Source organism: Phaenicophaeus curvirostris, chromosome 9 (genome assembly GCF_032191515.1).
Source record: "Phaenicophaeus curvirostris isolate KB17595 chromosome 9, BPBGC_Pcur_1.0, whole genome shotgun sequence".
Lineage (NCBI taxonomy): Eukaryota > Metazoa > Chordata > Aves > Cuculiformes > Cuculidae > Phaenicophaeus > Phaenicophaeus curvirostris.
In genome coordinates, this window is record NC_091400.1 from 16,259,893 (window position 1) to 16,285,338 (window position 25,446).

The 25,446-nt window shown below is 42.1% G+C and overlaps 2 protein-coding genes across 3 annotated transcripts in view; one reads left to right on the forward strand and one right to left on the reverse strand.

The window, feature by feature from the left end:
• On the forward strand, positions 1 to 8,380 carry ANKRD1 (ankyrin repeat domain 1). Its single transcript, XM_069864334.1, has 9 exons — positions 1 to 106; positions 1,713 to 1,892; positions 3,682 to 3,816; positions 3,907 to 4,014; positions 4,668 to 4,766; positions 5,886 to 5,984; positions 6,123 to 6,221; positions 6,384 to 6,482; positions 7,489 to 8,380. The coding sequence occupies exons 1-9, from the start codon at positions 80 to 82 to the stop codon at positions 7,597 to 7,599; spliced, it is 957 nt and encodes a 318-aa protein (XP_069720435.1). The 5' UTR covers positions 1 to 79; the 3' UTR covers positions 7,600 to 8,380.
• The window catches only part of RPP30 (ribonuclease P/MRP subunit p30), a 21,983-nt gene continuing 4,661 nt past the window's right edge, over positions 8,125 to 25,446 (reverse strand). For both annotated transcript variants that reach the window (XM_069864339.1, XM_069864337.1), the window contains 6 exons: positions 22,357 to 22,446; positions 20,219 to 20,335; positions 16,965 to 16,994; positions 15,309 to 15,346; positions 14,134 to 14,213; positions 8,125 to 11,045 (listed from right to left, as the gene is read on the reverse strand). In XM_069864339.1, the coding sequence (XP_069720440.1) occupies positions 10,936 to 11,045; positions 14,134 to 14,213; positions 15,309 to 15,346; positions 16,965 to 16,994; positions 20,219 to 20,335; positions 22,357 to 22,446 (465 nt within the window). In that variant the 3' untranslated portion in view covers positions 8,125 to 10,935. The remainder of the gene's footprint in view (positions 11,046 to 14,133; positions 14,214 to 15,308; positions 15,347 to 16,964; positions 16,995 to 20,218; positions 20,336 to 22,356; positions 22,447 to 25,446) is intronic.

The window sequence follows — 25,446 nt, forward strand, 5'->3', positions numbered from 1 at the left end:
GTGGTGGTCCCTGCAGAGCTGGCTTGAGCACTTCAGAGTTTCAGCCATACAGAAGAAGAACCTTCAAACTCTGGCAAAAATGATGATGATGTCAGTCGAAGAGCTGGTATGTACAACCTTCTTTCATTTACTCATAATTACTTTTCTTTCAAGACTGTCATTACACCAGGTAGAGACAGATAACTTTTGTGGATCATTAAGGTGATCTGGCAGGTACCAGCACTGCTGTGCTCCAGCTGCAAAACCCGCACATACTATAGGTTATCCTACCGTATTCTCATGATAGCTTTTCCTTGGGAAGAGGGATCACCAATGATAGAACTACACAGCTGTTTGGATTTTGCATCAGAACATAGCTCACTAGGAAGAAGAGACTGACCAAAATCTAGTTATGAATTTTTCCTTTGACCTTGATTTTCATGTTTATTTTTTTAGAAGCTATTAAATTTATGATCACACTGAGTAACTCCTATCCAATAAGAGAATGGAAGGAGGTATCAATACAGAAAAAATGAAGTGTTTTCTAATGCTAAACTAACAGTTTAGTAATAGTATTATTTTCTAATAATAAACTGTTAGTTCCTACACCCACTGCTCTTCATGGTATAACAAGCCTTTGAAAAATAATATCTAAACCAGACCACAAGTAACGGGACCTTCCACTTCAGGGGTCAGACTAAGAATGCTTGATCTGATGAATAAACTGAGAAAATAGGAATGAGCTAGTAAAACACTGGCATGTTATCCAGAATCTGCTTTTTTCCCCAGTTGGCTATGTTAAGATGCAACTGTCATACATCCTAACTAGTTAATGCTGTCTTAAATTACCTGGCAAGTTCCTGACAGTCCATCTATTGTTAAATCCTACAACAAACAATTTTACAAGGTGATTGAAATGGAAGCCCAGTCCAGAAAACATTAATTTACTGAACCACTCTCAGAACACACAACAGCCTCTATTAAGTTTGATAAGTTACCTCTTTCCACATACTTAATTGAGCATCAGAAATATCTCCAAAAGCTATTGGAAGCTGTGCTGCTGCACAGCATCACATCTTCTGCACAGGAACTACCTCACATAGTTTAGCTGAGTGCTGCAAGTGGGGACTTTGGTACTGACAGCTGTGGATAAAACCAGCCTTGAAATTACTCAGCAACCTGATTTAACCGCATTGGATGTGTTTCAATAGAACTGTAAGGTCCCAAGGCCACTCCTTCCACTCTACTTGCTTAATTCCCTTGCTCAACTATTGCAGAGTGCTGGTGGCTAGTCAGGGTGGCTCTTTCCACCTCAGCCTTTTGCAGCCTCCTGAAGACTGACAGATGCTGGCAAGCAAACAAAAAAACCCTAAACAAGAAAAAGGTATTCTTCCCAAGTCACCGACTTTTGTCAGTACAACAGCACTGTGGCCCCTGTCAAGCAGGGAGTTAGACTGTGAGGTGGCCACATGGGTCTCGACCCAAGCCCTGAAGATGACAAGGGGTTGCTCTGTGGATGCAGGAGATCTGCCTGCAAGGGAGACCACGCTAGCCACTTGCACACACAGTTAATTCAGGCACAGGCTGAATGAGGTCTGCACTCTGTCTGTCACACACTACTGGAGCAGGACAGGAATGGCATGTAATTAGCCTTTAGGTAATCAATGTTCCCGGGGGGTGGCTACTGCAGTCATCAAACAGCTGCTGATATTATACCATGTTTGCTTTAACAGGTGACTGGGAAGAAAGTTGATGATAAAGAGACTGGCAGCTTCCTCCCTGAGGACTTCAAAAATGGAGAATATGAAGCTGCTGTAAGATTAGAGAAGCAGGAGGACCTAAAGACAGTTCCTGCACACTCACTGACCCAAGATAATCTGGCTTATGAGAAGGAGAAAAAAACAAAAGCAGAGGTAGGCTCTTGGGTTTTGTGCTTGGCTTTTTATCATTCTATGTGCACTTTCTGCTGCAGCCCTTGAAGTTTCCAAGTTGCTTCTTTCTAAGTGAGAAATACATGCATTGTGAGCTAGATAAGTCCTTAGGAGATCACTACCAAAGAAAGTTGGTCTGAAGTCCACTGAAGGCCGTGGAGATCTGCTGACTCCTGTAGCCTATGGATGCAGACAGTGATGCTGTGAAGTCCAAACCAAAACTATTTTGTCTGACTGAAACCCTGATCGCGCCCTCCTGCCCAGGGTCACTTGCTGTTAGCTGTCAGTAAGGAGGAACAAACATAGCTAGTAAGACACCTTCAGCTTCCGCGCCTGACAACTACCACCATGAATAACTAACCCAGGAAAGGTGTAAGAGTGCATTTCTAAAGCCAGAAGCTTTATCTACCTTGAAAATATCCCTTTATATAAACATTGCATTATGCTTACTATCACATTTGGGAAAAACAACTAAAAATGAAAGTGATACTGATCTACAGAAAAGTACCATTTGGTATTCCTGGCATGTGAAAGTCTCTGAGAATTGATGCTTTTCTCTCCTAAAAACACAGTACCTGTAACATATTAAATTCTTCAGTGAACAAACAACCAACTGACCTAAAAACTTAAAGCAATTTGGGAATGAAAACATTTAACTAGCAGGAGGCACGAGACTTTGTTATGAAAATAGAAAGGTAGGAAAGTGAGCCACAGAAATATTTACTATTTACCTTCAGTGTCAACAGGAGATCATTACTTCCTACAGAAGCTCTTGACATCCTCTATGAAAAAAACAACCATAGGGTCTTAAGAACATTTTGAATTTTTAGTTGATTTTCAGCCCACTCAGCCAACATGATTATTTTCCATTAAGTTGTTGATCTACAGATCAATCCCTAAATGTAGAGAACTTTAAAAATAAGAGGTAGAAATAACTTGAATACTAACTCAGCTGAAAAAAAAATGTATACCATAAGACATGGTCTCACTGATGTATTTACACTTAATGACACCATGGGACAGAATCTGTCATCTGTATTTACCCTGAGTTACCCCTTGTTTGTCAATACGCCTTCTGAAGTCAAGGACATATCACGGTACCTGAGATCTCGGCCCTCAGTTCAGGCAACACATTTGCCCTTGATGTTATCAATGCCCCATACTGAATTCATATAGGCATGATTTTCACAGGCAGGTAAGAAGAAGCCTTTGACATTTATTGAACTGCAGCTCCAAGGTTGCCAGGGACAATCTTTCTATTTTACCAAAATGTAACTCTTACTGATTAAAATGCTTATATCAGTATAAAGCTAATTAAATTACAATAATTAAATTACAATAAATCAGGGACTGCATCATAAAAGTGGTTGAAGGCAAAACTCTTGGTGGAAGTCCATTAAAATTGTAGGGACTTCCCAGTCCTCATAAGCTGCACATGAGGGTTTTTAAGTCAAGGAAATATAGTGCTGTATTTCCCAGCCTAAAACAGGCGAAAATTTTTTGCTATCTATCCCACAACATATGGCTAAAGCAGCATTGAGGACAAGGCCCAATGACACATGAAAAATTACAGATGACAGAATTTCACACACACTTAGTAACTTATTCTAATTATCAATTAGCCCTAGCTGTAAAAAAAAGACAACTTATTTCAAAAGTCATCCAGTCTTAATGGAATTCAGCTGAATAGCAGCACACACTGTCCTGCCACGCTGAAAAGGGGCAGTGGTCACGCTCAGCTCAGCTTGTGGGCTTCTCTGATTTGTTTCAGCTGAAGAAGAAGTTAGAGGAGAGGACAAAACTTGAAAACTTGGAGGATCTTGAAAAAATTATTCAGCTGAAGAAAAGGAAAAGATGCAAGAAAGTGAAAACTCCTGTTTTGAAGGAACCCGAACCAGAAGTTATTGTAAGTTATCCCAAAGTACCTTCTTCTGGGAAAGCACTGATAGTGTTTTGCGCCTCATGCATTTATGCCCCACATATTTCTTTTCATCAGACAGGACCAGTGGAAATACCCACCTTCTTCAGAGCTGCACTGGAGAATAAGTTGCCAGTCATTGAAAAATACCTGTCAGACAAAGGGGATCCAAATGTCTGTGATGAGGTACAATATTCTTACTGCAAAGCCTATTACAGGAGAGAGGTTATTACAGTACAAAAGTAACTTTTAGTACTAGGTTTTATAGCTTTCATACTTTTGAGGAGAAAAAGGGAGTGAGTAGAGCAAGTAAGTAAATGCTGGAAGTTTGGTATATGGAGTTTTCTAATGATAAAGGGGCCATCGGGACTCTTTAAAGTAACATTATCTCAAAAGAATCTTCATATTTAGAAGATATTGGTGCCCAGGAAACTGATTTTCTGTAGCAGGTGGTCTTCCGACACTACAGATGAACACACAAAAAAATTGTCTGCACAACAACAAAGGAAATGATGCTGCCTGCTGTCCTACTCCAAGGTGCATAAGTTCCATTTGCAAAATGCAATGTAGCATAGGGGGAACTCAACAGGCATAATTCTAAATTTGAATGCCATACTGCAGATATTTCTCAAACCCTTTAAAATACTGTGTAGACAGCTCTCAGTTATCAGGATGCCATTAAAATTTAGCAGATTTCAGGTCTCAAAAATATTAGCTCTTGAAAACGAATCAGCATGAAGTATGCATTTACCTTTTTCCTAGGGAGGTAGAGAAAAAGATTGAAAGATATCTCTTTGTGTCATATTTAACATTTGACTTTGCACTGTTTTAATTGCCAGTACAAACGCACTGCACTGCACAGGGCATGCTCTGAAGGACATCTAGAGGTGGTGAAAAAATTGGTGGAAGCTGGAGCCTGGCTTGAACAGAAAGACATGGTAGGAACATCAACTTACTTGCAGTTTCCTTGCAAAACTTTTAGCTGTTTTGTAAGTGCCAAAAGAAGCACTTACAGAGTGCTTCCCATAGAAGTGGGGCATTAAAAGGCCTTATAGCACCTTGTAAGTTTATCCTTAAAATAATGTTGTTGAGAAGAAGTTACAGAAGAGGGTGTATGCCTCCCTTGGCCAAAGTGGTTGCTGGAAAACACAGAAGCAGAGGAACACCCAGTCAGTAGACTGCCACAAACAACAAAGCTTAACACAGGGAAAGAGAGCTGAGGTCAGGCCACCTCTTCAGTCTGCAAATAGGTGGTGCAGATACCACTGTCCCACACGTGTATCTAAGGATCAGCGCAACATGTACATTCTCCACAAAGATTTCAAGGCTGTGCTCAGGAGAGACCCCTGCTCCTCTGGCACACCAGCCACAACAGTGGCTGAGTATCAACAACTTCTGCAGATGTTTTTTTCACTTCTCTACTCCCAGATCTTTGTCCCTTTGCTAAACAGCTGGAACCTGCCAGTCTTGCTCCCTCTCGCTTAACCCAGCAGTGCTCATGGAAAGTGTAAACAACAGGAGGAATGACAGGCAGAGCAAGACCTTGAAGGGACATTTCACCCCTCCTGGCAGAGCTGAGGACAGAGAAACTGAATCTTGCAGGGGAGAAGGTTTCTGTTTCACCGTGTGGCTCTATTAAGTTTGAGGTTTTTTTTTTTTAAGAGAACTATTCTTTCCCTTGAACTTCATTTCCTATGCATTTTAGAATTCCAAAGGCATCAAATATTAATTAGCACATACCAGACAGAAAAAACACACCTGGCTAAAGACAACTTTTAAGTTCACAGAACAGACAAAACGCATCCTCTCACAGCAGCGTTGCCAAGCTCTGTCTTTAAGAGCAATATGCAGCAAGTGTGAGGAGTGAGAAATACAGTACTAAAGAAATGAGGGCAAAATAAGAAAAGCTGTTCCCAGAAACAACAGTTATCACACTGAAGTGCTTTATGTTAAATTGCATGAAAAGTAGTTTGGATTAATTTAGAAATTTGATCAAAAGATATTTTTTTAAAATACAATGAAGAATTAAATTACTTTCCTTTTTTTTCCCATTGCAGCTTCAATCTACAGCCCTGCACTGGGCATGCAGGGGGGGAAACCTGGATGTTCTTAAATTCTTACTGGACAAAGGGATAAACAGAAATGTAAGAGATAAGGTATGTGCTTTTGCAGCTCTGCAGCTTTTTAAATTGGGAGATGAAAAACTGACCCTTCCACCAAGTAAATAATTTTTGATGGCTGTTCTTGAAGCAGCCTTTTCCTGTTCTATGCCACTGACTGCTTTCTCCTCTCAGCTGCTCAGCACCCCTTTGCACGTGGCTGTGAGGACGGGTCAGTACGACTGTGCAGAGCACCTCATCGCCTGTGAAGCAGATCTCAATGCCAGAGACAGAGTAAGTACCAACAACTTCTTACCTGTCAGCCACCAGGGAACATCAAGCCACTGTCTGTCTCGATAGTTTCACTGGTCTATAAAACTCCCTGGCTACACACTCCCTGGACTACAGCACCGGACCAGCAGGACTGACTCTGTGGTCTGCGTCTCCTCCTTCTAGGAAGGAGACACCCCAATGCACGATGCTGTGAGGCTGAACCGCTACAAAATTATCAGGCTTCTGATTCTGCATGGAGCAGATCTAACCATAAAGAACTGCGTAAGTAATAGCAAGAAAAAACCAAACAAACAAACCCAAAAAACCCACCTGTAATTCAAACCACTTTAGAATAAGTTATCCTTCAGAGCAGTTTCATAGCTTTCGAGCTGCAGGAAGATTATTGTGAACAGAATTAATTAGATCATTTCAGAGTTAATTAAAGCAGAGCTGACACAGGCAAAGTATAACTTGGGGGAGGCCAGGGAGAAGAGGAAAAACAAGTTAACTCTTCTAAAACCAGAACGGCTCAGCAGCGACTTAAGACTTAAAACATCATATCTTTCTGTGATACTTTTAATTACACATATGTTAAAAAGATGCAAGGTACAGACAACTGCTCTCTGCAGAACTCCGGGGCTTCAGCCACCACTGAGTTCTACTGATGCCAGTCAATGTTTTGATCAGCAATCAATCAAAACTTAAGGGGGCAAGGAAGAAACCAGACACTGCAGCACTTTGCACTCCTATCTCTCTGCCCACATTCTCTGAAGCATAGCCACTCCCAGCATTATCCCTCATCAGGGCATGAAAACTGTGAAAGGTACAACCCCAAAGGCCAAAGACTTGCTCTCTCAGGCTTGGTCTGCACACAAAACTTGCTTCTGTTTAATTTAGTCATGGCTCATAACCTAATTAAACCAGTACAAACTCTTATCTGAATTCTCCATTAAATACAAGAGTGGCTTATTGAAGTTTCGCCTATATGTATTTCTAATCAGTTTAAACTAGTTCAAAAGAAACACCTGCATGCTCTGCTAGTCATGGTATTTGCTAATATGGCTTAGACCCACTCAAACACAGGGAGATCTCATCATGAGTCTGAACAGGGCTGGGACTAGATTTCTGGAACAAAAGGACTCAGATATCAGGGAGACAAGTTAGTCTGACCTTGTGTGTGCGGAAGCGTCTCACATCAAGCAGATGCACTCTACAAATATTTACAGAAGAACAAAGGACTCTGTAATCACTGGCTGAAACTAAATCTTCCTCTGCTTTTTTTAACCAGCAAGGGAAAACCCCTATAGATCTTGTTCTTCAGTGGCAGAACGGCACCAAAGAGATATTCAACAGCCTGAAAGACAATTCCTATAAGAGTGTCCAACTAGCCAGGTTCTGAAGAGAAACCAGACCACTCTGTTTTGTCGCTTTTACATGCTTCAAATGAAACTGGGGAAAAATAGCCCTTTATTGAAAATATTTATAGTACTGGATTATTTGTGATACTTTCATGGAAAACTGCAAACCAAACATGCAAAGAAATTATTTTAAAAGGCAGGTTGAGTGTTAAGATTCCACTGGTTCTAAAAAAGGCTTTATTTATTACTATTTATTATTTATTTATTTTAAAAGTAATTTTTAATGATTCTCGGTATTAGTGTAGGTTTTTTATAGAGCTTTACATTCTAATGCAGTCTTTGCCAGCAACACAAATCTTTCTGTCTTAGATGGCAGTATTTCCAACTACTTTAGCAACTTCAAGCCTTCCAATAGTTCTACATAGTGGATTCTTGCAGCTGTTGCAAATTAAAATAATAAGTCAAATGAGCAGTGATATGTGGAAAAGCAATGGAAGAAGGCATATGGAGGAGCTGAGTTGATTTCAAGAAGGAGTTGAGAAATGGGGTTTACATAGGGTTTGGCAACTGTGGTTGATAAAGAAGAGCGCAAGGACAGAGCTCCAACCATGATGTAACAGTTTGGACTGCAGGATTCAGATGCTATGTTATGAAGGTGAGAGGAGAGTATCAGGAATGTGAATTTTTTTTAAGCTGGACTACTATGACGTCTGATGATTGAAGAATGCAAAAAGAGATCATGTAAATTTGTAAATTTGTACTGCTTTTTCTGTACATTTTGTACTAATCTATTTCAGATTAAATAAAAAGTGGTACTTTTTATTTTCTGGAGTGGAGTAGCATCTCATGAACACGCACAGGGTCATTCCACCTCTCTTTAAAGGAAGTTCACATCTTGGCCACCATAAAAAGCTCAATAAAAGGTCTCAGCTGCCTACAGCAGCCAGCCCTTGAGCTATGTTCCTGCCACTGTTAGAGAAATGCCGTCTCTTACCTACTGTGTTAAATGGAAACACATATACAAAAAGCAGAAAGGCACTACTTTGGGCAGCTGGTAAAACAAAGTTACAGTTTTATTACTGATTTTGATTTAAAAGCTCAGTTTCTCAGCAAGTCAGTGCTTACTATGTGGAGCACGTAAGACATCGTCAGCTTTCCAGGCCAAGCAAGATGCCAAGTCCTGCTAGGAAAGGCAGACACCTCTCCCTTTGCTTTACTGAAAGCAGAACCATCTCAACAGTGCCTCTAGCAGGGGTATCAATATTCAGTTTCACTGAGACGTTGCAACCTGCACGCAGTTAAAACCCTGATGCTCCACAGTGTGACCTCCCGGCAAAACATGCCAGAGGCTCTCACACACCTTCAACAACCTGTGTCAGCTGCCTTCAGGCCATCAGGCTTTACAGTCTGGCCAAAACAATGTCCTGGGCAATGAGGTAGGGTCAGGAGCGGGCAGCAATTAATAGTTCTTACTGGAGTGCCAAGAAGAGCAAGGAGAAGAAAGGCCCATTCTCTCTGCAGCCAGCTACCCTAGACGGAGGCCAACAGCTTTAGACAGATGAGACTTTTCTCATGCAAGCACCCTAACTCACTAGTTGTCATCTTGTCAGCTGTAGGCTTTATTGGTGAACACACTCTTCACCATGAGAAATTATGGCATACTTCCGCTCACTGCACTTCTCTGCAAGCCACTACTTCACTCCTTATTTCTGCACAATTACCCGGACACTGGGAGCATGCCTTGCAGGAAATAGAAATGACATCAGTGCTGGTGAACTCAGTCTGTTTATCATCCTAACCAAGAAGCAATTCAATTGTTCAGGCACCAAAGCGGCCAGAACAATGCACTTCAGGAAACTGGGGGAGAAGAAACTTTTCAATTGGTTCTTGAAGCACTGTATCGACTTAAAGGGCAAAGATGCAGACTGCAAATTTTTAAATCAAGTCAAACAAGTTGCAAGGAGGACCTCTAGCATTCAAAAGCCTATTTCATATGCTAGTAACCAAACAACTTCTCTCATGCTCAAGGTAGGTTATTCTCTGGCCAATACAAGATAATGTGTCATTCACAAAATTGCACCAAACACATTTCTGCATCTTCTCTGGCTAAAGCATCATTGTGGAGGTACGCCCATGAATTATAAACTAATCTCTGTGTGTGTATATAAACACATACATATAACATCCCAATACCTTAACTAAAAGAGATTGAAATATTGAAATCACAAAGTCAACAAGAAAAATAACAACCTAAAGGAAAAAATATTTCATTATTTGTTGAGTAAAGCAAAAGCTGTTGTGACTTGCATTAGCATTATGCAGAATTGTTAAATCTACTGAGAACTTCATCCATTTGGCTCAGCCTGATTGCTAAGAGCTCAGAGACGACCCACTGCAAGACTTCTGCAATATTTTACATGCTATAAATTTTACTTCTCAACTTGTTGCCTGATGCAAGTAGAGAACTTGAATACTCACAGAAAAGCTGGTTTAAGAATATCTTAAGTACAGTAATTTACATAATTTTAAAACTGGTTTAATTGAAAGAAAAACTTCAGTCAACATTTGGAAGAGCTGTGAAAATGCTCTGCTGATTATCAATCTTTTACGACTGTTTTTTTGGCAGCTGGATTAGGCTTATTGAGGCATTAACAGGAAGAAAAATGGAAAGGCAGGGGGCAGCAAAACAAACAATCTCATAGGCAACACTGCCAGACCAGGACATAAATAAGGAAAAGATGCAGTAAAAATCATGTGACATTTGCGATGTGTCTAACAGGTCAGGTCAGGTCAGTCAGTCCTACTGTAACACAAACCCAAGTATCTCCTAGCAGGTAACGGACACCTGGATCTTCTTTATAGCCATTGATCACAAAACAGAACGGGATGCAGATTTATTTTCTTTACTGCACTACTATTCTTCACAGGTCATTGAAGGTAAACTTCACCTACCGGCTTGTGGTTGCAAGGTTTAGAATAGAGATGTGTTTAAAACATGAGATACCATAAAAGCTAGACTGTGAAGGCATGCATTCTTAGAAATATTTTTAATAAAAGAGGAATGCACTTGTACAACAGAATTTCCATATGTTAGAAAGATTGTGTTGAGTTTGCACTAACACCAGAAGACCTAAGACAGGGTGGAGACGGTATTTCCTGATCTTGGCCAGAAGCCCAGCAGCAGACATTTCAGATAAGGTAAAACACCATTCAGCAGTCTCATTCCCACAGCTTTCCTCACTTGAATGCCAGAAGAATAATTCTTCTCCATGCTAAATAAAGTATTAAGAGATGAACTGGGGTGGCTGGAGCATGGTGGAAGACTCAACACTGGGTAAAGATGGTATGCAGGCTCTTGTTGACAATTGGTGCAGTCCTCAAACTTGAGTCTTAGCTTTTTTACAAGCTGGTACTGTTGTTTCTTCCTCCTCAGCCTTGCGAGGCTTCTTCACTGTGTACACTACACCACAGGCGCTTTTCCGAGTTTCTAGAATGTACAATCAGAAGCTGTAGTACCTCAAACAAAATGATACTAATGCATTTAATGCATACTTATTTCAGGTGTCTATGCCCCAAAGCACAATTCAACATGTTTAACAGCCAGCCAAGTAAGCACAGACAGCAGGTAAGCAACCTGCATTGGCAGGTGCTGAGGATACTCTCCTTTATGAAGTCAGGAGCCTGAAGGGGGAAATCTGATAGTGGGTGTAGAATTACAACAAACACAAGGGAAAACTGAGTATTTAGACACCCAAAACCACAGGAAACCAGGTTTAAGCAGTTTAACAGTCAAAGGACACATTCTTGAAGCACTGTCAAAAAGCATTTCTACATTTCTGAGCAAAACATTCTGTTCTTAAAAAAATAAATAACATACATTCATATACCCCAGGATTCCTAAAAAGACTATGCTGGCACAGACATATGCGCAGTGGCTCCCCTATACATACCAAGTAAGTGGCTTTATGATATTCAGTAACATTTTATTTACAGAACCCTCGTTATTATCATAAAATACTACTGTGTGATGTTATCAAACTCCTCATATATTTTCCAAACAACCTAGTGAGTGCAGTCAGATTTCAGAACTACTGATGGGAGGCTTCACTGCAAAATTTGAGAAAGAGTTTCCCTACAAATACTCTGTTACCAAAGAGGCTCTGCAAGAACCTGGCTAAAATAGATTGACTTATCCTAGGCTAGTATTCTTTGAGGGACAGGATAATGACACCTGCTATTTAACTTCACAGGTCAGATAGATGATAGTCTTGAGAAATTCCACATAAACTTGGCATAAGCTCTTCCAACACACTGGCTCTATATAGATAGGTAGCAAGCTACAGGAGGACCCCGTTCACAGAAACGCCCTCTCCAAGCGATCAAAGCTGCCCACTGTGAACTACAGTGGATTCAAGCCCCACCCCTAACGAAACAAGAGATGCAAACTAAATCCTGCCATGCACTTGAAACTTAAAGCAATTCAAGTTGTTGGGAAGGTGACTAGTAATCATACCTACCCAACAAACTTTGGCAGAGGCAGAAATTAAAGTGCTGGATTCAACTACTTAGTCAAAGTAGTTAACAAAGCTGAACTACTATCAGAATAAACAAAAAAAAATCAAGAAAAACTAAAAACCAATAAACAAGCATGTGAAAAGGAGCGGAGAGATGCAGAAATCAGTGCTGCAGTAGAAAGCAAGGCTCTAAAATGATTGATGCAACACAAGCTGTAGCATCTTTCCGCTGCACTGACATCAGGGCACAACATATGATTGGACACCTTTTGACTTCCAGTGCAGTGGGCCACAAGTTAATTTCCACTTTTTTAATATTAAAAATGGACAAGTAGAAAAGAAAAGAGCTACTGTAAGCTTCCTCTGCTGAGAGCATAAGGAAGCAAGTTTTGTTTCACTAAAACACTTCAAGCCATCATGAAGAATCTCTAAGTTGTAAAAGACTTTTGAAGTCGTCAAGTCCAACTGTACCTGTCTGCTACTAAATCGTATCCCTAAGCACTTCACCTACTCATCTTTAAATACCTCCTTCTCACTTGGGAGAAGAGACCAACACCGACCCCTCCACAACCTCCTTTCAGGTAGTCATTGACAGTGACAAGTTCTCCCCTCACTCTCCTTTTCTCTAGGCTAAACAACCCCAGTTCCCTCTGCTACTCCACATAAGACTTGTTCTCCAGCCCCTTCACCAGCTTCGTTGCCCTTCTCTGGACAAGCTCCAGGACCTCAATGTCTTTCATACAGTGAGGGGCCCAAAACTGAATAGAATATTTGAGGAACAGTCTCACCAGTGCCGAGTACAGAGGGAGAATAACCTCCCTGGACCTGCTGGTCATGCTGTTTCTGATACAAGCCAAGATGCTATTTGCCTTCTTGGCCACCTGAGCACACTGCTGGCTCATGTTCAGGTGGCTGTCAACCAACACCCCCAAGTCCTTCTCCTCCAGGCAGCTTTCTACATTCAATCCCTTCACCCGGGTCATTGATAAAGATATTGAACAGAACTGGACCAAGCACTAAGCCCTGGGGAACACCATTTGTGACCAGTGTCCAAAAGTATTTAGCTCCATTTACAACTCTTTGGGCTCGGCCACCCAGCCAGTTTTTCACACAACAGAGGGTGCACCTGTCCAGGCCAGTGGAAGCCAGTTTCTCAAGTAGAATGCTGTGAAAAATGGTAACAAAGGCTTTTGTGTCAATGACATGGTTTCTGCTGATGTTACTGAGATCAGCATTCATCCATTTCTGAAATGAGGGATAGTTTCAGAAGTTTGTGACCAGCAGGTTGAGGGAGGTGATTCTCCCCCTCTACTCCACTCTCATGAGACCCCACCTGAAGTACTGTATCCAGTTGTGGAATTCCCAACATAAGAAGGACTGGAACTGTTGGAACGGGTCCAGAGGAGGGCCACAAAGATGATCAGGGGGCTGGAGCACCTCCCCTATGAGGACAGGCTGAGAGAGCCGGGGTTGTTCAGCCTGGAGAAGAGAAGGTTCCAGGGAGACTGTATAGCAGCCTCCCAGTACCTGAAGGAGGCCTACAAGAAAGCTGGGGAGGGACTTTTTACAAGGGTATGCAGCGATAGGATAAGGGGGAATGGCTTTAAATTGGAAGAGGGAAGATTTATATTAGACATAAGGAAGAAATTCTTCACCATGAGGTTGGTGGGACACTGGCACAGGTTGCCCAAGGAAGTTGTGGATGTCCCCTCCCTGGAGGTGTTCAAGGCCAGGCTGGATGGGGCTCTGAGCAGCCTGGTCTGGTGGGAGGTGCTCCTGTCCTTGGCAGGGGGGTGGAAGTGGATGATCTCTAAGGTCCCTTCCAACCCAAAACCATTCTATGATTCACAAGAGGCAGATCTGTGTTTTGGTTAAACAGCTTATGACTCTAATGTGGGCAAGTACCCCAGTACAGGTAGCACCATCAGATCAGCCACTGATTTGTAAACACGACAACTGGAAAAAAAATAAAACACCCTTGCTGGAAATATAGAGTATCACAAACTTAGTTTGACAAATTCAACTGTTACTTAGATGAACTTGAATGTGCTTTTCACTTACCTCCATGGAGCACAGTGGCTCTGCAGTTGGTAGACACAGCTGCCTTGGCTTCACCTTCTGACAGGCCAAACAGCAAACCTCTGTCATCTTTGCTCAGGATGGAAATGCACAAAAAGGACCAAAGGAAATAGGAAAGTCTGCCTGCATGACAGGGTTGCTTATCTGGGAATTAACAGAGCTGTAACTCAAAGTGACATTTTGTATAAGGTTACCCAGAGGCAGTTAACTGTAGCACCCAATTCTCCTGTCTGCTGTTCCCTCGCAGCCCTCCTGGAAAGCTCCTGGCAACATTACTTTTTTTCTATACAAGAAGATGTATTTTTGAAAATAAACGTCTGTCAACCCAGGAACATTTTTACATACATAATCGAGTAAAAAAAGACCCCATTAAAAATTTCAGGTTGGGGGAAAGCGCAGGGTCTGATGAAAAAGCATTATGCTGAAAAATTCCCTGCCAGCTTGAGCAGGGATGACATCAGATTAGGTATGTTAATTTGGGTTCAGACCAACTGCTTTTTCTTTTAAGGAAGGAAGGAAATGTTGCACATAAAATCCTTCCAGGCCACACACCCTCCCACACAGTTCTCATGACTCAGAGCACACTCCTCCCTTCAAGGGACAGTCCAGAAACGCAGTTGGAGGTGTTGGTGAGAGTAGTAAAAATGCGTCCAAATTACTAAAAGAATGGGAGAAAAGACACTCTCCTTGGTTTCTAGAACACCACCACTTACTTAATAACACATATGTAACTAAGGACTAGAAAACTCAGAACAGAAGTAACCAGCACTCAGATAGGAATCCCTTCTTTCTTAATATACATATGATTTTATAGCTTCTTCAAAAAAAGATGTGGCAACTTGGAGATGATAGCTAATAATTTCTGGTTTGGTTCATAGTGTCTATAGCTTTTTATGGAGTATATTCATTTTTCCACTTACACCCACACAATATCAATGCATATCACAACTAAACACACCTGAGGCTGAACACAGACATTACTATTTACAGTGATTACTTGTCCTTCCACACCTACTCAGAGCCCTGGCTCACTGAACTGGTCACCGACAAGCATTGCTGTGTCAAGTTCAAGGAATGTAAAGGGCAGTAGTATTTCAAAACCACTCGGAACATTCAAGTTAATGTCAACTGCGGTCTTTGAGGTAGAAAAAGGATACAAATTAGCCACATCGTAAGGACCTCGTAGCTCAAGAGGCTAAAACAAAACAAAGAAGGCTGGTCACATGCACGCACTCTCTCACAGGCTGACAGAGTGCGAGCAGGCAGGACAAGGCCGTCAGAAAGCAAGATTAAATGCTACATAACAGCAAGCTGCTGAAGATGCACTAGGAAATCAAGTAAATACTATTATTTCAGAAAACAGAGTCCCCATCTAAGAGAAAACTGTCATGGAAAACACCTCAGCAGCAAAAAAAAAACCCCAAGCAAGCAATGCAGTTCTTCAGTAAAATAGATTGATTAACAAAACCCCACAAGATGGCAATGATATGCAAAAGTTAGCATTTGAATCATAGAATCATAGAATGACCAGGTTGGAAGAGACCCACCGGATCATCGAGTCCAACCATTCCTATCAATCACTAAACCATGCCCCTCAGCACCTCCTCCACCTGTGCCTTAAACACCTCCAGGGAAGGTGAATCAACCACCTCCCTGGGCAGCCTGTTCCAGTGCCCAATGACCCTTTCTGTGAAATATTTTTTCCTAAGATCCAGCCTAAACCTCCCCTGGTGGAGCTTGAGGCCATTCCCTCTTGTCCTGTCCCCTGTCACTTGGAAGAAGAGGCCAGCACCCTCCTCTCTACAATCTCCTTTCAGGTAGTTGTAGAGAGCAATGAGGTCTCCCCTCAGCCTCCTCTTCTCCAGGCTAAACAACCCCAGCTCTCTCAGCTGTTCCTCATAAGGCCTGCTCTCTAGCCCCCTCACCAGCTTTGTTGCTCTTCTCTGGACTTGCTCCAGACCATCAACATCCTTCTTGTGGTGAGGGGCCCAGAACTGAACACAGGATTCGAGGAGCGGTCTCACCAGTGCTGAGTACAGAGGGAGAATAACCTCCCTGGACCTGCTGGTCACACCGTTTCTGATACAAGCCAAGATGCCATTGGCCTTCTTGGCCACCTGGGCACACTGCTGGCTCATCTTCAGTCGGCTGTCAATCAACACCCCCAGGCAGTCCCTCTCCTCCAGGCAGCTTTCTAGACAGACTTCTCCTAGTCTGCAGCACTGCATAGGGTTGTTGTGCCCCAAGTGCAGGACCTGGCATTTGGCCTTGTTAAACCTCATGCCAGTGGACTCAGCCCAGCGGTCCAGCCTGTTCAGATCCCTTTGCAGAGCCTCCCGACCCTCCAGCAGATCAACACTTCCACCCAGCTTAGTGTCATCCACAAACTTGCTAAGGGTGCACTCGGTGCCTTCATCCAGGTTATTGATAAAGACATTGAACAGGGCTGGACCCGGCACTGAGCCCTGGGGAACCCCACTTGTCACTGGCCTCCAGCTGGATTTCACACCATTTACCACCACTCTCTGGGCCCAGCCATCCAACCAGTTTTCCACCCAGGAGAGTGTGCGCCTGTCCAGGCCAGAGGCTGACAGTTTCCGAAGCAGAATGCTGTGAGAAACTGTGTCAAAGGCTTTACTGAAGTCCAGGAAGACCACATCCACAGCCTTTCCCTCATCCAGCAGCCGAGCCACTTTGTCATAGAAGGCGATCAGGTTAGTATTTGTATACACTTAATATACAATTAAAGCTGTATCTTCAGCTACAGATGAATCCACAAATTGTTCTGACTTCAACAAAAATCTGGGACTTACCCTTGCAGCTGCACTAGATATAACAATGTTCTGGAAAACAAAAGAGAACAAACACTCATATGTCAGACAGCACCATGGAATGAAAAAAAAGGGCAAGCAGCAAAGACTTTATGAGATCAGCTAAGTTCAGGCTCAGAGTCCAATTAACTACCAGAGTATTTGATGTCCTCAGATGAACTGAACTCTAGCAGGGTGTGGATCCTAATTTGGGGGCACGAATAAACCCAGATGATCTCCCTGTCCCCTACAGAGAGAGGGGCACAGGGACAAGCCCTCCCTTGCAGCTACAAAGCTCTCACAGAGAGAAGCAAGTTGAATAAGCACTGCACCTTTTAGAGGGATAGGCTAAGCACTATAAATGTCAGAGGGATGGCATTAAGCAACTTTAAAGGGACCTTACGGGTAAATAAGAAACAGAGTGTTGCACACACTGCATTAAGAACTGCCCCCTTTATGTACAGTAAAGAGCCCAACACAAATGACAACTTGGCCTGAATGGTAACAGAAATGGACTTAGAAGAAGGGTCCAGGATCCCCCAGAAGCAGCAGAGTGTCTTTAGACAGTTCAGTGCTCTCTAATTTTCAATCTGTTCTCAGTGTTACAGTACAATTCAATCCTAGACTCAATATTGATTCTGGCCTTAATCAAACTCTCAATGGTTGATGAAACCTGTCTGCAGGTACGCAGTGGCTGCCAATTCATGCCATAACACTCACCTTCTTCAACACTGACACCATCATAAAAACAACAAGCGGAGAGACAAGCTTTTCCTTTCTTCCCCAAAGGCTTTCTACAGAACAGGTAAATGACTGCTCAGGGGCTGGCAGGTTGCACAGCTCAGCTGCCAGTGCTCTCCTGATGTTGAACCTCCAAGGATGCTCACCCAGGGGAAGATTATTTTGCACAGGTGGAAACTGCAGCAGCAGCAAAACATTCCTTGCACCTTTTATTACAGTGAATAAAAGGCTTTGGAAATTCCTGCTTGAGTGGGTGGGAATGAGAACTGTACTGAGGCAGCAAAAGACTTTCCCTCTCTGACGTCAGCATCACCAACACATCACACCACCTCCAGTTACAAGATGCAGCTTTTGATCTCTTCCCCACACTGCTTTGTTTGTCCTGACACCTCCTCAGCACAACCAGCAGGGCAGACACTGCAAGCAAATCCTCTGTGCACAGCTAGATCTCAACCTATAAAGAACTATTTGCATGGAAATGACTGCATGTTCACACTGTGCCCAAGGTTTCCTCATGTGCTGGGGAGGAAAGAATGAGACAGACAAGTCTGCCTTAGTATAAGGAAAGCCAGAAGCAGAAGCAATACATACACCAAATTAACTTATCAGCACACATTGTGATGGAGCCTAGGACATTTCTTTCTATGTAGTTCACCTTTAAAATGAATGCACTACGGATCCCAAAGATGCTTTTGAGTTTCAGCGGTGCTGACTGCAAGAGTTCGCTGGGAAAATTCAAGTCTCCTGCTACGGAGCTGTAGCAACCAACATCTGTCTCCTAGGCTCAGAGAAGCTCCCTAAGCAGCTGTGCGAGCCATCTTGAAACAGTGAGGGATTGTGGTTCACTGCTGTGCTGCACCTGCTTCAAAGGTAACTGACTTCCAGTCAGGGGATGGGTAAGATGGGAGAGGGAGACAAGAGCAGACACAAAAAACACTGCTAGTGAGTGAAGGAGAGGCAGGCAAAGGCAATCCAACAGAAAGGCTAAAGGGAAAAACTCAAAGACAGAACATTATCTCCCCAGCTAAAGCAGACAGCAGCTGTTTGGTACACTGCTCCAGGCACAGCACCCACACTTGGTTATCAAAACACGGGAAGTGTGAAGGACTGCAGCTATGCACACCTTCTGTCTGACAAGGCAGGCAAGTCCCTCCCTCATTTCCTGCACATTTTAACATGTTTTAAGAATTTGCTCAATGCCAGCTCTGAGGATATGAGTAAATTTCCAGAAGTTTGTCTGTCCTACCACAACAGAAGAGGAACAAAAGGATCCAAAATCTGCTACAAGCTCAGCCACTGTAAGTTCCAGAAGGGAAGAGCCGCATGTCAGGTGCCAAGACAAACAGCCTGTGCACCAGCCATTCCAAATCTTCTTTAAAAAAGGCCTTTACATAACTGATGGAGACAAACTGCCAAGTAAGGGCTAATAGCCATCTCTGCTGGCCCACCAGGTAAGGAGCCTGGAGGCAGAAAACCAAAGACAATCTAGCAGTCCTCTCCCAGCTCTCCCAGGTCCTAACAACATTTTGTCATGCCCAGCTCCCAGTGAGTTACCTTCCATGCACAGATGATGCACTAGATTGACAGATGCAGAAAGGGCACTGTGCACAAACCCAGCGCCTTGAACATTCCACTTGCTCTGTCTGTGACATCAGCTCAACTGGTGCTCTCCAAATCAAAAACTGCATGAGAAGCACATCTTTAACTGCACAGAGGAAAGAACAGCACTGGCAAAAAGGAATCCCAAAGGAAAGGGATTCTGTGTCTATGTACCTCATCTGCAAGTCAGTATTTTGTGCAATTAACTTCCAGCCAATTTTGGCTTCTCTGGACTAGCTAAGTGTGGCAAAGGCCATTTCCAATAAACGTGGTGGGAGCTACAATCTCTTTTAACTTGAATATGCATTACGATACGCTTCCCAGTTAAAAAAAAACATGGCCTGAGAGGACCCAGCATGACAAGCAGCTTAGCCTGGTAGGCTGAGAGGAGGTAAGGTATGAAAGCAATGGATTACAGACATATCAGCTGCAACCGCTACTTCTTCCTTGGGTTTCAGTAGCAGGAAAGAATGCAGTTGATCTGACTAACCATTTAACAAACCAAGATCTCTGCTTCTTTCTTATTTTCTACCCTCCATATTCAAGGTATACTTTAAAAAAAAAAAAAGCTTTTGGTCAATCAGAAATATGAAATGGGGGATTTTAAAGTGATACATAGATTTCGGTTCTAGTGCAAACTTGTTTTTGTCTTTTTCTTTTGGGTATTGCATAAAATAATAACATACATTGTTCTGAAAAAAGAATCTAACAGTTTGACAGCTTAAGAAGGCGGCATGCAGTGGTGCATGGCTGTAAGTATCTAGAGCTAGAAAAATTGTGTCCTTGTATTAGCATGCAAAGATTCAGTCAAAGCTTCAGAAATCCCAGCATCAAACTCATTTAAAATGGCTCAGTCTGTACAACTCCAGGAGAATTTGAACTGAATTAATTAGCTTGCTTTCACTTTGAGAGCTTACCTTTCCTTTGCAGATCTGCATCAGGCTGATTGCATTTGAAATTGTGTATCTTCTCATTGTGGAGTCTTTGATGGCAGGTGTGTAAAGAAGTTCAAAGTAAATGCCTCGATCTATTGCCTTCACATGAAAAAGAGTTATCAAAAATCAAAAGGAGAGAAGCGTAACCATCTACCAACTGTTGTCTATTATTGACGCAGCTTATTCTCAGTTTAACTGTGTTATATATGAAAAAATTAAGACAGAATTGTTCCAGCAAGAGCACAGCATAACATGGGCATGCGGGTGAGGTGGACATATTTCACTGAACACCAGACATGTGTACTTGAATCTTAGGATGACTGATAAATGAACTTTAACATAACAGACAAAGAAATAGCAGCCACTTATTAGTTGTAATTGGCTTCCCTCTATCACAGAGTTGAAGAGACAGGTCACGTCTACTGGTCATAAACAAGTCTTGAAATTTTGAGGACTCTCCTACTGTAGCCCCACAACCTGCTGTAAGGACGCCTCCCACAGTACCCACATCTTGCAGATGGAGAATTTGCATAATAGCAGCAATGAGGTCCTTTCTCTCCTGTCTCACAGCATACTCTGATATTTGTGACAATGATAAATAACAGCAAGTCACAGGAGAAATCTATACTCGATATATTTTCAGCGGCTTTGAAGTCCTGTGCTATCTCTTATAGCACTTCACCAAAAGCCTAATATTCTTTTTTTTCCAAATACATAAAGTTAAGCAACTTTCTACAAACACAGTGAGCTAGTGATAAAGACACAATTCAAACCTAAGCGTTCCTAGTTCCCTGGCCTATATTACATTTGCCCAAAATACTATTCTATGCTTTATGCTCAGATTATTAAAAAAATGCTGTAATGTTAATACAGTAAGACGGTTCAGTAACTGAATACAGATGGAATTCATCCAGCTCCCACCCAGGCATGACCTCTGAATGTGAGCACAACAGAAGCTATGCACACATCAAATGTTTTACACAGAGCTGGGCCAACATCTGCAAACAAGGAGAGAAGCCTGAATTTATCAAAACCAAAACAGGTAATGGCAATACAGCAACTTCCAGACAAGCAGATTTTTAACCTCATCCCCGCTACTTCATCTGCCTGCCAATCTGTCTGACTGGCATCACAACAACCAAAACTGACTGGCCGAGGATGTACAAAACCAGTCTGATAGACAGACTGCCTTGAAGATGGGAGTGTGGAATCTGAGGAGTAGCTTGGAAGGAAAATGCCAACAAACACAGGGCTCCAAGAGCCACCCAGCTCCTTGCCTGGGTCAGCTGCTGGAATTTTAGGCAGCTACAGTAATTTCAAACAATTTTCCATTGGGAATAACAATTTCGTATGAAATGTTGAAAATTCCAGTGTTTAGTAAATTTTAATGTCTTACTTTCGTTCTATTTCAGGATTAATTCTAGTTAATTTTTAATTTTCATTCTAGGTCAAACTTTCTGTAGAAGATGAAGTAGGAGAAAAACTAGTTCACCTAAAAGCATGTTCAGATTAAGCTTTCTAACAAACAACCAAGAGCAGGCAGAATTGTATTAACAAAATACTTTATCCATGTTGATAGCCATCTCGTGTACCACAGCAGATATCTAACAATTCCACACTTGGTTCCTTTGCCATGACATTCCTTTGTCTAAGTATGGATTCAAAACAGTTGTCCACCAAATAACTGGCACAACATGCTTCTCCCCAGTTAACACCATCGTTTACATTCTCCTGTCTTTTAAACCACAGGGCTGTTTATTTATTTAACACAGCTGTATCACCTCTGGTTTGGGAGGCAGCTTAGTTAGCAATCACATCACATTTCACTACTTTGCACAGCAGTGGCCTTAAGGCTCCGTTTCTATTCCTTGTGAACACCACTTGTGCCTTCTGAAGTGGGGGACACAGAGGAGAAAGAAAGAACATACAACATTGTGTATTAAATGTCGCAGTGGAGGCCTTGAAGTGAAGGACATCTGAAACAACACTATACATTATGCAAGAAAAAAAAAAAGAGTCACTTGGATGAAGATGGTGGGAGGGAAATGGTAGGGAATACAACTCAGACTGACATTGAATACAGAATTTAACAGCAAGAAAACAATTTAGACGTAATTTACCATATTCACAGGAGGTCTTCGGAAGTAGAATGGTAGCTTTTCTGTTACATTTATGCATACCAGGTCCACATCTAGAGTTGTGCAAGCAATCTATGGCAAAAAAATAAAAAGAGATTATTAGATAAACCAAAAAACATATAACCAACTTTAGGTGAACTGATATTTTCCTTCATTTCTTAAAGCAAGAAATGTATCTCTGGGGTGAATTCCGTTTTAAAATGAAGAGGTAATATGCCTTGCAGGTACGCCAATAAAGCAGCAGGTGGCAGGTGCACAGCTTGAGCATTTTGGGCTAAAATCCAAGTCGTCCCTCACCTACGAACTACTTTTCTGATACAATAACGACCAACTCAAAGCCAAGATTTACTGATTTGTTCTTCTCCAACAAAGGACATGCAGAAGCAATGCTGGCTTTTGGCAAAAAAACTCAGAGGTAATTAAAGACAACTCCTGTTTATGAAGGGAACAGCCCAGAAAGTGCCCTTTCCCTATCACTTTCTAATTCCAGTGTAGCGACTGTTTGGTTTACAGATTAAGTATTTTTACAAGAAGTAACAAAAAGACTGAAACAGAAGCAGAATGCTAGACAGTGACTGGTGGCGCCCCACGTCTAGTACTTTCCTGACTGGGTGGGGAACATGCTCCCCTTCCTGAAAGCCAGATCTCTGGGAAAGTGTCAAGATGGCACTAGAGGTCACAGTTCAAAAGCTTTGCTTTGAGCTCACACCACAATGTACAGCCTGTATTAAAAGAGGTAAGGAATGAACAAAGGGTTGACAATCTCCACGCTGACGTACAGAGAAAATTAAGTGTATGTAAGAGGGAGCCCGTGATTTACATATAATCTCACACACATAAAACATGCAGGAATTATCTATGCCTAACCCATAACGATGATTACACAGGACCAGATTAATGTCTGTAAGTAGCATTGTAACAAAGGTGATAAAGTGGACTGAAGATGCTGAAAAGGAACTTTGTGTGTTGGGGAACTCGGCTTTCAGAAATCTGCCTGAAACTGCTCCAAATACACCTGGGAAAGGCACAAACCATTCATCCCCCTCACACCAGCACAAAACCGATCAGGGTTTCAGGGAGTCTCAGGACCTGGCTGTGGGGTTGCTGCACTCTGCTCTAATGCAGGGCAGGCTATTGCTTTGCAAACTACTCTTCTATCAGTTTGTTCACACAAAATTTGGATGGAGATGAGAGCAGAGGACCAGCTTTAAGAATGTTTCTTAGCTGTTGATAGCACCCCCTCCTAGACAAGAGAGCCACAGTACATATGCAGGAAATTCAAAGATCCAGCAAACCACAAGGTTTTGAAACATCTCTACCAAGCCATCCAGACCAAACTTTATCTTCATGCCCTACTTGTATCAACTCTATTAGGCAGGACACCTTTGGAATTCACTGCATCAAACTAGACTTGAATAAGTCTAATTTAGTCCTACTGAAGCCAGTTTTAAGCCTTTTCTTACATAGAATACAAACTATCATCTAGACAGAGGTGATTTATAGGAATATGCATGGAGCAAATAGCTATGAATCATTTTGTAGAAAGACATCAGTTAGACCAGAGGAAATTCAAGAAGAAAGCTGAAAATTAAGGAAAGCAAGAATACACAACAGACACACACAGGTACATCTACATGATGAGAAAATAAGCCTTCCTAACCAGTTCCAGAAACACTGGAAAACTCTTCTCCATTTTGCAAATTAAGCCAGTGAGAAAAAGAGTGACTCAAATACAAGGATTTCAATAACAAGAACATTTCAGAAAACACCAACAAGGAAAACCAAATTAAGAGTCACACTTCCCCATAATTAGGAATTCCTACAGTGCACAGAAGTTGGAAAGGAGATTTCACTAAATGCTCCAGTGTTCAGCCTAGCTTTGGCTCCTCAACAAGTCACATGCACAGACAAGTTAAGATTACCCTGTCTGCTGAAAAGACCTGAAGTGCAAGAACTTCACACAGAAAATGATATGCAGCAGCTGCAGAGCCGGGTGCTCACCTGGCCACACCACAGGCAAGAGCTCCATCTGCTGGGAAACTCCAGACAACAATAAATAAATTCACCATTGCTTCTATAACCTTTAGCAAACGTTTTAGGAATAAACATTGAAATTTGGCTTTGCACTACATCCTCAGACTTACATAAACAAATTTTTTTTTTTTTTTAGATATTGGTGATCTACTAATTGCTTACAAACAGTAGGCAGAACTAACTGGTATGATTGAAACAGTCACAGTTCCTAAAAAGCAAAATTTTTGAAAAGCAACAGGCACAGGCCTTATTACTGGCATGGAGCGGGCATTCCTGTTGCAGCTCAAAACAATCCCCCTGGGAGACTTAAAGAAGGAGCATGTTCTACAGTTATCTTGGCAAACACAGCTTCCTCATACCCCTGAGGACATTAATTACTCAGAGAATTTGAGCATATCTTTCAATACATATTACTGCCACACTCGGTCACAGAAAACCTTCCCTGGCTTGCAACAACAGGTTTTGAGCCATGCTAAAATTAGAGCACATCTCTGCCTGCAAAATAACTTGGCAAAAAACTCTGGTAACTTTGCAGCCAAAAGCATCTTCTGCAAACCAAACTGCCACACAGCTATGCAAGCAGCTACACCAGCAGACCAGAGAAGGACCTGCAAAAGGGAGTGACTGTTTATGCCAGTTTAAACACTCCTGCAGTGGGACATCCAGACACATCAGAACTCAAAATATGACTGAAAATAAAGAATACTTACACTTAAATGAGAGCACATGCCCCTTCCCCACAAAACAAGACAGCATGCCCCTGTCGATTACTTCGCTTCAGGTGCTTGTTTAAATACACAATAAACTGATTGAGCTCATGAAAAGTGAGATTTTTATAACACCACCAGAGACCAAAAGAGAGAGGTGGAGAGTGGCCCTCAGAAGTATTTTACAACTATTTGTGCCTCTCACATCACTCAAGACTCCTAAAATCTTGCAAGGGAAATAAAAGCTGTCAGAAATAAGTATCATTATGCTGCAACTGTTATAATTTATGCTTGAAGTTTTCTGCTGAAAGATTCTTTAAAGTTCACCATC

Excerpts from the sequence above, each read along its gene's own strand:
- ANKRD1 (XM_069864334.1), top strand. The coding sequence starts at position 80 with ATGATGATGATGTCAGTCGAAGAGCTG. Across the intron at positions 6,222-6,383 it reads ATCTCAATGCCAGAGACAGA|GAAGGAGACACCCCAATGCA; the intron begins GTAAGTACCAAC and ends TCCTCCTTCTAG. Across the intron at positions 6,483-7,488 it reads ATCTAACCATAAAGAACTGC|CAAGGGAAAACCCCTATAGA; the intron begins GTAAGTAATAGC and ends TTTTTTAACCAG.